This window comes from Dunckerocampus dactyliophorus, chromosome 10 (assembly GCF_027744805.1).
Source record: "Dunckerocampus dactyliophorus isolate RoL2022-P2 chromosome 10, RoL_Ddac_1.1, whole genome shotgun sequence".
Taxonomy (NCBI): domain Eukaryota; kingdom Metazoa; phylum Chordata; class Actinopteri; order Syngnathiformes; family Syngnathidae; genus Dunckerocampus; species Dunckerocampus dactyliophorus.
Window position 1 is genome coordinate 23,892,085 of NC_072828.1, and position 12,461 is coordinate 23,904,545.

The 12,461-nt window shown below is 42.4% G+C and overlaps 1 protein-coding gene across 1 annotated transcript in view; it reads right to left on the reverse strand.

The window, feature by feature from the left end:
* The window catches only part of ano8b (anoctamin 8b), a 48,840-nt gene extending 37,629 nt beyond the window's left edge, over window positions 1-11,211 (reverse strand). Inside the window, exon 1 of the mRNA XM_054789490.1 lies at window positions 10,801-11,211. Coding sequence (XP_054645465.1) covers window positions 10,801-10,972 — 172 coding nt within the window. The 5' untranslated portion in view covers window positions 10,973-11,211. The remainder of the gene's footprint in view (window positions 1-10,800) is intronic.
* Window positions 11,212-12,461: the final 1,250 nt, after the last annotated feature.

The window sequence follows — 12,461 nt, forward strand, 5'->3', positions numbered from 1 at the left end:
TAATTATTGTGCATTAGTACATCATTCCTACCATTTCCCTGCAGCCTCGATGGCAAGCAGAGGAAGATACCATTAACGACTGAGGCAGCTTTGATTCCCTGCGCCTTTAGAAGAGAAGCTTAAACGCGATCAATGCAGCGTTTCCTCCTGACTCACTTAGCTCAGTGGATTTCAGACAGCAGCGAATGAATGGAAATGATAAACTTAAGCATGTAAAGGAGATGATGTTGCAAGTCTACTGAACTAAGCAATTGATATGACAGTCTGGAGTCTTTGTAGCATCATGCAAATTAACCTTCTGAAGACACAAATTCATCTGAAAAGAGAATCACAGTCAGTGACCTTCAAACAAATAAGGCCAGTTTCTATCAAATGCAGATTTAAGACACATGCAGTTTATTTTCTTAATCATTCATTCACATATTGACTATTGCGATCTTTTTTTACTCTGAAACATTAGGAAATGGATATGAAAAGCAGCAAGACCATTTGACAAAATGCTGTAGGCAGGCCACCATTAGATATAGAATGTTGTTTCAGCAATCATTTAATGACCACATACTTTATACAGTGGTACCTCAGTTAACGTCTGCTCCGGCTAGCGCGTTTTTCGGTTAACAAGAGGGTTGAGAATCTCTACCAACACACATTTACCTACATATTTCCCATTGCACAGAACCAGCAGGAAAAGTAAAAGTGCACCTGTGGCAGCACGTATAAAATGAATAAACTTCAGCATATTCTGAGTAACCAACATAAAAAAAACTGCCATTATTCACAAATAAATAATAGACTTCTGAATTCAAGTTAAAATTCTGCATCGAATCTCTGACAAAATATTTTTTTTGCTGTATAGCAAAGTAAAAAACAGCTTACATACAACATATAGATTTCTGTACCAGCGGCTCTCATACAATAATGATTTTTGCTAAAATTTTGCCTGGGCTTACGTTCGCCCGCTTGTTTAGCGTCTAAAATACCGTCCGGTTTGTTTATGCGCAGAAATCGAAATCTTGTGACACCTGCATGTGATCGCGCACGACGGAACAAACACATGGACCGCACAAAAGAGAAAGCCGATGGACCGTACCGAGACAAGGGTGCAAGACCTCCGAATTTTACGGCTTAAAGAGCAGACCATCGTCATTTCAGAGTTTTGTAAATGTGACAGTCGTGGCACCGTCATCGGCTGAGTGCACACACATCTACTCCGTTATCAACCTGGCGGCACATTGAGGGTGACATTCAGTGTTTCTGCCTGTCTCATTTTACATCCATAACAGTTACTTCTGGTTTTAACAACAAAACATAAGCCTTCAGACTTACTGTAGCACTGTGGCACCACTGTAACAAGAATGCCATTGAGTAGAGCGCAGAGCTCCAACATGGCACACGACCATGTGTTTGTCCACCATGTATTTGTCCATTTGTTATTTAGTTAAGAGGATACTTCCTGCTCCTCCGTGAGTCACCACCTTATCGTGATGGAGGGGTTTGAGTGCCTGAGTGATGCTAGGAGCTATATTGTCTGGGGCTATGTGCCCCTGGTAGGATCTCTCACGGCAAACAGGTCCGAGGTGACGGGCCAGACCAAGAGTGAGTCAGAAGACCCTATGAATAAAAACAAGAGGAGGGGCCGCACAAGAGGAGGGGCTCGCAGGTGAGCGCCTGGTGGTCGGACGTGGACTGAGGATATAATTGGATGGTGGAAGGAATACTTTGAGGCCATTCTCAAGCTCACTGAAATACCTTCCATAGAGGAAGCAGAGTCAGAGGACACAGACGCAGATAGTTCCATCACCGTGGCAGAGGTATCTGGGGTAGTCAAAACGCTCCCCAGTGGCAAAGCTCCGGGTGTGGATGAGTTTTGCCCTGAATTCCTCAAGGCTCTGAATGTTGAGGGACTGACTTGGCTGACACGTCTCTTCAAAATTGCGTGGAAGTCGTCACAAAAAAGATGATGTGGTCCTGATGGCCTCATCGGGCTGTGACCTTCAGCGTTTCCTGGGGCTGTTTGCATCGGAGTGTGAAGCTTCTGGGATGATACTCAGCACCTCCAAATCCAAGGCCATGGTTCTCGGTCGGAAAAGGGGGTATTGCTCCCTCTGGGTTGGGAATGAGGTCCTGCCCCAGGTGGAGGAGTTCAAATATCTCGGGGTCTTACCCACGAGTGAGTGAAGGTTGGAGCGTGAAGTCGATAGGCGGATCGGCGCAGCCTCAGTAATGCGGTTGCTGTACCGGGCCATCATGGTGAAGAGAGAGCTAAGCCGGAAGGCGAAGCTCTCAATTTACCGGTCGATCAATGTTCCCACCTTCACCTACGGTCATGAGCTTTGGGTCGTGACGCAAAGAACGAGATCGCAAATACAAGCGGCTGAAAATGAGTTTCTTTCGTAGGGTGGCTGGACTCACCCTAAGAGATAGGGTGAGGAACTCAGTCATCTGGGAGGGGGTTCAGAGTAGAGTCGCTGCTCCTTCACATCAAGAGGAGCCAGTTGAGGTGCTAGTCCGGATACCTTATTTCTCACAGCTGGCCTGGGAACGCCTTGGTGTCCTCCCGGTGGAGCTGGAGGAGGTGGCCGGGGACCGGGATGTCTGGGCTTCCCTATTGAGACTGCTGCCCCCGCGACCCGGATCCGGATAAGCGGAGGGAAATGGAATGGATGGATGGATGGATGGATGGATGGATGGATGCTTTCTGGTTCATGGAGGAGGACAAACAAAAAAAATGGGGTGCAGTTATGATTCTGGGGAGTCCAACATTCATTTGATGCTATATGCTCCTGTGTTAGCCCCTTTATCCAGATCCTCACCAAAATGTACCTGTTGGGGTTGTTGTGTTACATACAGTACAGTACAGTAGTACAGTAGTGTTTATGTCATTTATACCAGATGGTATGGTCCAACATATGCATAGGATGGTTGGTCATTTCCGAAGGTTTAAAATACTGTGCATTGTAGTATGTGACAAATTTTGTAAAAATAGAAAAATGAAAATTACTTTCTCCAGAAATACTCTGGGATGCCTCTAGCAGAGAACCCAGGGCTAAGCTTTTATCTGTCATCTCCAGCTGTGAACTCTTTTGTTAATGTTAATGCGTTGTTTACCCATTGCAGAGCTGCATAAAATTCACTCTCTCAACAATCTTCAGTCGGCTATACAGCCCAGGGGCTGACCAGCACTGATGCTGTTCCACAAATACAGTGTGACCAAACACCTGACAACCATCAAAACAGCTATGAACTGAGACCAGCAGGACAGTCTAAAAATGAGATGAGAGCAGAAGCTGACTCCAGGAGACCGGAGTCACAGAGTTGGTGGCAACCTGCTTTTTTTGTTTTACTGGATAATAATGGTTGCCCTTTTTCACTTACCAAATAAATATGTTCAGGGAATGGAAGTAGAAATAAAATAAGAACTCGAATGGTGCTCAATTGAGAGCAGACTCCAACTGGGGTGACATTAGTATCAATATAACATACTTTTGGCATCCAACCATGTGTGGCTGCTCACCTGTTGATGAGTTGGACTTGTCACTACACGATCCATACGGGAAAACGCCATCGGTTCTGCACATGCGCGAGACTACGTCTATTCCTCCATTCCAAATTTTTATGACAGCGCTTCTGCGGCGTCACATGCTGTATTATTTTTTAAATGTATGAACTCAAATGGTCAATAACCATATTTCATATCCGTAATATATTGAGCGTTATTTTCTTAGTGATTATAAAATACTTGATTACGCTGATTTAATTAGTTTAAAAACTATTGTTCATTTCACCAAAACACTTAAAGCATTACTGTTATATTTTGTATGTGTACATATTTTAATATGTACTAGTTTTGTATGGTGCGAGTGGTGTGTGAGTGTGGTGACGTAGTCACGTCGCCGTGTGTCCACATCAGAAACGTGTGGACGAGGTAAGACGTGAAATGTGCTCTCTCCCTGAAAGTTGCGCGTGTCGTCGAAGACTTTGTTGTGTTGTATGTTGCATTGTGGATGACGTGTATTTTCTACTCTTCTTTTCACCTTGTCCTTGTTCACAAATGTTAACGCTGTGTGCAAATGCACAGAGGTGAGCATTAATAATGTTAGCTGTGGGCTGCTGTGCATTTTTGCTTGGTGCAAAATTCGAATGTTCATCATTGTCCGATTCTCCTATTATGAGCTGTATGACATACTTTCATTCCTTTTGTCTTATATGGAGGTGGTCAAGTGGGTAATCAGGAGAAACTTCACACTGCATTCCTCAACACGGTTTTTGGATTTCTCCTGGATTTGCTTAGCAACTACAAAAAAAAACCTAGTTTGCACAGTCACACAGGATTAAAAGGACAGACTGACCAAATGCATTTGCTTTCATAATATCAATGACGCACAGGAGGATGGTTACTGACTCTGCTCTGATTACACGGAACGAAGTCTAAAATCACAGATGAAATCAATGCAATGTGATGGAGGTTCTGCACACAACAGTCAGGCAAGCAACACAAGACGCATGCAATCTGCCCTTCCAGCGTATTACTCTGTGGCCTCTGCAATATATATCACTTTCTGCTGTGTACAGTTTGATCAACTTCATAGCTATAATCACAAACTTGGAAACCTCCACAGGGCACAAAGGGGGATTTAAAAGTTTGAGGGCTAGAGGCTAAATATCACATCAATATAAATATCACGCGCTGATTAAACCATTGAAAATTAAGAATCTAGGGCATCTTAATCACCACTGGCACAACAGTTGCTTCATCACAACTGTTTGTAACCTCCTGAACAGTACAGATATCTAACACCCTCAAACTTGTTTAAGTCGATGCCCCTCAGACTGGCTGACTCATGTCGGCATAAGAGGGTGTTGATATAACCAATACTAACCATTGCTGGCACATTTACTTGTGACTTTCACCAAAGACATAAGGAAATGGGCAATACCAAAGGATTTTTGTTGGCATGACTTTCCTCCATTTGTGCATATTTTTTTATTCGGTTTTCATCATATTTTATCCACTTATCTGAACAGAGCTACTGCGTTATTTTCATTGCATGTCTTCACTATAATAATACAATTACATGTAGAAATTTTTCTTCCAGAGGCTAAAAATCAAACAATAAATGTGTGCATTTCGTTGCTGTGGTAGAATCCAGGTTAATATGGCCATGCTTTTATTCTGAAGCTTACAGTTGCACTGAACAAGAAGTCACTGTGTGCATGTTTAAATAATATATTGTTTGTTTTTGTTTTACACTGCCTAGCAATAACGATGAATTTAACAATACAACAGCCAGGGGTTGTTACCTATTTAACTGTCAGATTAATTTAGATTAATCGTGATTAACACCCATCCATTATTAACTGTGATGTGTTTTTATTTTTTCTGCTTCTTGATAGTGCCTTGTACAATGCATCCTGAGATGCAACAATGCTTTACTTTTGTAAAGGCCATGTCCTTGATGATATTAATTAGCCGCCAAAGTACTTCCAGAAGAATCCCAAACAAATACTTTTTCGTGTTGATGTGTGTGCAAACTACGTTCTGTCTTGGGGGTTTTTTGTACTCGAACTTCCCATCCAGAGGGCCAATATGTTGCTTACAGTCGTTCTCATTTGAGTTGGTTCTGCCGGCACATAGCGTTGCAGTTGGAACTGTGGGCTTTTGAGTCATTGTGCATGTAAAATTTTCCAATTAATCATGCAAACAAATTAATCTGGATTAACACATTCATTTTGGCAGCCCGAATTAGATGTGGCTGCAGTCAACAGCAGCCACATCTCTCATGGATCAGCCACACTCTGTGTGTGTCTGTGCCCTCATATTGTTGTGGAATTTTCCACATGATCAACAAAAGTTAATTGATTTGTCCTTTGGTCACACCGCAGCTACACATCAAATTACATCTAAATCCATTCACAACGTTGATGCTGGTAACAAGCAAGCACACATACCAACATGATTTTTATTATGTTATGTTATGCTATGTTATGACTTATTTAACCTATTTTACCTTTTGTATAGATCTTAAATTGGTACATTATTTTAAGTCTGAAATTGACATTGATTGATCAGAAGTTGCTATATTTATTGTTTATTATTAAGCTACATGTGTAAGTGATCTGTGAGATTATTATTTAATTATTTTTTAATGATCTGTGTGAAGTTGGTGATTCATGCAAACATCCAGTGATGGCAAACAGGGAAATAATCTGTCAGCCTTGTTCACTGTAGTTTTCTCAAAAGCTCCGCATTCAGTACTATGAGCAAAGTTTTCCAAATGACTTTATATCACCAGCCAAATTAGAAGCAAGCAGACGAAAAAACAACAAAAACACCCGGCAGTGACCGATGCAACACGAGTCGTTTACAGCTCTCGCTTGTCAAATGCAGCATGTACGTAACGAAACAAGTTTACCAAGTAACTTCAGATACAAGCTGAGCTGAGGAAAACCTACAAAAAACAAAAAACATCCGGAGTAGAGGCAGTGACCAACATGACACAAGCCGTTTTCAACTCTGTCTTGTCAAATGCACCACATACTCCTCTCTCTGGCTGTAGGGAGTCTGTCTAGGGAGGGGCGGTCGCTGTTTGTGACTGGCCAATCACAGAGCATCAAGAGTGAATACATAGGTAGTTACCCAAGGATAATACGGATAATGACAAGCTGTGCTCGTTTCATGCTCGTACTTGGCAAAAATGCATTGTCTGTAACGGATACTCATCTAAAAACGAGTATCCGGCTCATCCCTAGTATAAACCAAACAAAAGCTTTTTACCCAAAACTTAAAATGAAACTTGAATCAGTAAAAAATTACCTTTTTGTCAATCATTTGCTCAATATCCAGGCATTACAGAATAGGCTGTGCCTCCCCCTTCATACTCCAGCCACTACGTCTAATAAAAGACATCAACAGGAAATCTATCTAATTGATTGTAGCACATCTACTGTACGTTTACCACCTTTGAACAACTCCTACTTCACATTTTATAGTCTCAATGGGTTTGTAAAACAAGTATATGCAACAGGCTGGTTGTTTTGCAAGTTCGCTTCATGACCTGCCGTGAACATTGTCAGCCTGTCAGTATTGTTTTGAAAAAACAGTTAGGGTTAATAAAGCAATGAAATTACAAAAAACAATGTCATCCCAACGGAGAAGATGTTCTGTGACCGCAAATAACCCTAATGAGCAGCACAGCTCTTAGTCCAGGGGGGGAATAAAGGACAGGACGGGAAACATGTCTCTGTGGAGGATGTAACAGATATGAGTCAGATAGGATACGAGATCTGTTAAGTTGCGAGTCATTAGAGCACAACCAAAGTGTTTTACATTACATCATCCCTTTCATTTAGTAGCAATAGGAGGACACAAAGCTATTAGCTCAGTATGACTGCTCCTGAGTAAAAAACAATTCAGTGTGCTGATTTCCTTCTCAGCAGTGTTCTGCCTTAGTCTGCAGTACTTACAGTACATTGACCTGTGTGACAAGAAACCTGACTCAAACTGTCAGACACAAAGCAAATTTAGGAAAGAAGAGTCCTGGCCAAGAGACCATGCATGAGAGCAAATCTCTGCTTGACACATTTTGCACATGCATTTTGCAGACTGTAAAGTGTATCTAATAATACTAGACATGAAGGGCATAAATACTGCAAGTTTGCACAGATAGAAGTCAACCTTGGGATCCCCCTCAATTCCTCATAATGGACGTTCACAATGAAACACAGATGGGAAAGAGTGGAGACTGAATCAGCAGTGCCACTGCTGGTTGCAGCCAAGTAGTGCCCAAGACACGCTTACCCCACACACTCCAAGATGTACGGCTTTACTGTATTCAATTCACAGACAACAGCTCTGTTGGACATTCCCGCAGTCAGCATGCCTATTGCACGCTCCTTAAACACCTGCAACACCAGTGGTATTGTGCTGTGTGATAAAACTGCACATTTGGAGTCGCCATTTATTGTGGCCATCCTAAGGCTTCAAATCCAGATCTTCCAGATCTCCTGGCTGTATGGCCAACATGCTAACCATTTGTATTTTTGTTGAATGCAATTTGGATTTGTAAAACAGCTGCCTAGACAAAGAATATGTTACAATATAATGTCAGATATGTGGAACAAAGCAAGCTGACAGAAGCCAAATGCAAAGGAATTGATGGTTTGACTTGATAGAAAAATTCGGCAAAATTCGGCCATTGAAGTTCTCCAAATCCCCATGATTGCAAACATTGGGTATGATGAAAAGTCTTCTCTCTTGATCAGGGACAAAAACATCAGTCTTAAAATACTGCATTTGAAAATAACACATTTGCATCAAAGGTCACCTAACCTTCATAAAAACAATTTTGCCTTCATGTCCACATCATGCATCCTAAAGATAAGAAAAACAGGAAAGTTATTACTTAAGATCTTTTCATACATTGCATCTCATCTGAACTTCCATGACCTGTTTCGACAACACAGACTCTTATCAACTGTGGCCTGAGAGGACAAACAAACTAATTGGTGAAACTTTGTTTTTGTTTTTTCCCCTCATGACGGTCTCTTCATTAATATTTGCAGAAAACATGCTGTTTGTCTGTTGAAAGTTGGGAGAGAGGATCAAAGTCCTCCGAGTCTGCTGTGATGGGATTAGAAAAACGGCGAAGGCAAATATAGGCAATGATCCAAGCCTCCGCTGAGGAAAATCCTTACAGGCAGCACCCAAAAATCTGAGTTGGAGAAATTACGCAGCTTTGCTGCCGTGCTGGATGACTGACACTGACGCATGTCATGGCTGTGATATCATGATGGAACTCTCACTGAAGCCTCCCTAATATGGATAACTCCCAATACCCTTGTGAGAAAATCTACCGCCAAGTGGGGGTAACAGTTCTCAAGAGAGCAAGACAGTACTACTAATGTAGTGCTGCAGATCTGACAATGATTTTCTGGTGTTTTACTGGACAAGCTGCATCACCAACAAAAGCTATCATTTACTCAAAGACTCATGCTGCCCTGTCGTTGGCATGGTTCAAAGGTACACTACTGATGATGTGTGCCAAAATTTACATCCTTCCCATGGCTGAGATAAAGTTCCCACGCCACTCTCAACATCCACGCCTCATGTGATTACCATCTATTGGCACAAAGTACAGTTTCCATCAAGTCCTGTGTATTTACAAACTAATAACGACCACCTACTGAACATACTGCACTGATCCCTCAACTATCCTACAATACACAGTATTGACATAGCTGTAACACCTTTTTTATTGTCTTGTATGTGCATACACTAAATTGCATTTAGTGCATTTCACACGCCACCCACCAGGTTAGAGGATTCAGACCCGAGCGACCAGTCCACGTCTGTCCCTCGAAACAAAGTTGGCTCAACTTAACACTATGTCGAAACCTACTGGGTGCCACCTTCCACCTTCCACACAGTGACATCAGTCTGCTCTTCCAGTCAGAAGCAGTCTTCTCAGGTTACCTCCAACAGGCACTCGGCATCTGACAGCTCACTGCATCACTCTGCAGCAGCACCTGCAGGGAGCACAGAGGCTGCAGCCTGCACACAGGAAAACAAGACTGGCCCCATATCTCAGACAAGACCTTGTACATCAGAAAATAGTGCCTTGTGCTACTGTTGCAAGGAGACACCTATGTTGACAAATCTACGTGAATGTGATGAGGTGCATAAAACACACACAGAGCGGGGGACGCCAGGAGTAAAAGATGGTGGGCGTAGCACTGAGGCGGGTGTCTATTAATGGAAATTTTTCATGTCACCAACATAGGGTTAATCAATTAATTATTTCAAGAGCACCTGGGTCTGGCTCTCTCTTTTATTAACAACTACTGACATCAACTTACATTTTTTTTTTTGAAAGATCTGTTGCTCTTCTAATACAAAACGTCGATTTGAGGAGCTTCATCTTTACTTGACAGAGATGCAATGACATGCAGTTTCTGCCTGGTATAGTAGAATCCAGGTTAACACAACCATGATTTTATTTTGATGCTTACTTAGCACAGGAAGTCACTGTGCACGATTTATGCTAATCAACTGTACAAAAGGAATGCTCATGATCATTTTAATAAAATAGCTTTTATTATTTGTTTTTACTCGTTCAAGCCATGTTTGTGCTGGTTTTGTGTTAAGTGCATGCCTTAACTAATTTCTTATATGAAAAAAAGTTAGGTATAATTTTAGGTGGTCTTTGGAACGTTTTCAAAGGGCTCAAGCCACCCTAAAATAGACATAAGATGTCCATGCCACATAGTGAATATATGTAGTGTTTGTAAACCAATTGCACTTGCACTGCCATCCAATAGCGTAGCAACTTGGACTGAAGCAGTAACAGTGGCGGAGAGGAGCAGCCAGTCGGTGCATAGTTTAGAAATCCCTGGATGACATCATGAAGTTCATCAACATTTGGTTACCAGGAAGGGATGAAAAATCTCACAATTACCGCACAATGAAAACAAAACCCTTTTAGAATAAACATAGCCCCATGTAGCCCATAAATGCAATGGAAACAGTCTTCTGTGTAGCCATGAGGGAAACACAATAACAGACACCAGAAGGTCAAAGGCAGACTATGTCGCCAAATGTCCATTTAACAAAGTGTAAAAGGGGACGTGTAAAGGTAGCAGCGACATGAACAGGTGAAAGTCATTATTTATAGTCATGTAGTCTGATCTGGTGCTAATTTTAGACAGCATGGTGCAGACAAAAGAAGGGTGCCTCGTCTCGTTTCTTTCCAGCCATCCCACAATCCACCTGCTCACTCCCCTGATTGCCCCAGTCACACTCACCCAGTACACCGGAGGAGCTTTGCGGTGGGGCAGCGGACGACTCCGGCCTCTCTGCATCTCCCTGCTGCGTTCGATGTCGGTGGCGACTGCTCTCAGCTCCGTCGCCGACCGTGGCCGCACCACTACCGGCGGCCGCCGCGGCTGCTGCGCCAAGCGTCCCCGCGTCGGGCATGCTCTCTACCCGCGAGGAGCGACGCGAGATCAGGCTATTCTCCGGGAGCAGGGGTGTCGCATCTCAGGATGAGTGCAGAGCATGGGAACGGCGCGGTGGTGGACTTAAAGGTTGAAGGCGAGTGAAAGTGAAGTGAAGGTTGTCTGGAGATTGTGTAGCAGTGGATCATCGCGGTGGGAGTGTGGAGCAGGATGCTTGGCTCCATGTAGAGCGACCCAGCGATGACTACAAGGGAGTCGGGGCGGGAGGATCGAGCGCCATGTCGATGTCGATATCAATGTAATATCAGTATTCCACCGATAGTAGCATGATAAGATAGATTCTTTTACGTTGTATTCAGTTTTTTTCTTGTTCATACTGCTACATTGTTGATATTGTTAGCATTTAGCTATATCCTGATCAAAATTTTCAGACCAGTTGAAAAATTGCAAGAATTTACATTTTACGCTGTTGGATCTTAAGAAGTTTCTAAGTAGAGCTTCAAAATGCAAAAAGAAGTAATGGGAGTGAGATAAAAAACATTTCTGAGTAAGCAGTTTATTGCAAACAACCATTAAACTGGAAGAGGCTGTTCGTCAGCTGCTCAAAAATTTAACACAATAGCTCAAAAAATAAAATATTTTAAACCTTTTCCATTTTTAAACTTCCCTTGCCATTTATCCCCAAATGTTCTCAATTTGAGTTAGAACAGAGGAACATGCAGGCATTGTGAACTGCAGCATTGTCCTGTTGAAAAAGCCAGTCATTACCACACAGACAAGGGCCTTCGGTCATGAGGGATGGCCCCTGAAATATCTTCACAATGCCATCTGCCGTTTGACGCCCCTGCACAACCTGTTGTTTCATTGAAGAAAAAAGCAGCCCAGATCATGATGGCACCGCCTCCATGGTGCCATGTGGAAAACATCTCAGGTGGGATCTGCTTGTCATGCCAGTAAGGTTGGAAGCCATCAGAACTGTCAAAGTTACATTTTTTCTCATCAGAGAATAAAACTTTCTTCCACTTTTCAATATCCAATGGTGTTCTCATGCAAATTCAAACAAGCAGTTTTGTGGCTTTGAAGTAGACAAGGCCTTTGAAGATGTGTTTTGTGATCAACAAATTAAAGTGATTATCACAACATCATTTAATGATCTTCATTAAAACATTTTTAAAATGTATCAGTTTCAGTATCGGTATCGGTGAGACTGGCTCTGTATTTACTTGGTATCGGATCATTAACTAAATGTTTAGTATCGCCCACCCCTACAAGGGAGGGGTAAAGGGAAGGGGAGGGGGCTGTGCCGCACACACCTCAGGACAATTCACCACATTAGCCTATGTAATGAAAAAAAATGATGATGGTTAACTGGGAAATCTCCGAATATGAAATCAAATTATCATGGGCCACATGTATTACATCCAAAAGTGCAATTTAGATTGCGTCAACATCTGAAAACAGTAATATTGCAAATTTGAGGATACATTACACATGCTGAGGAACTTTTG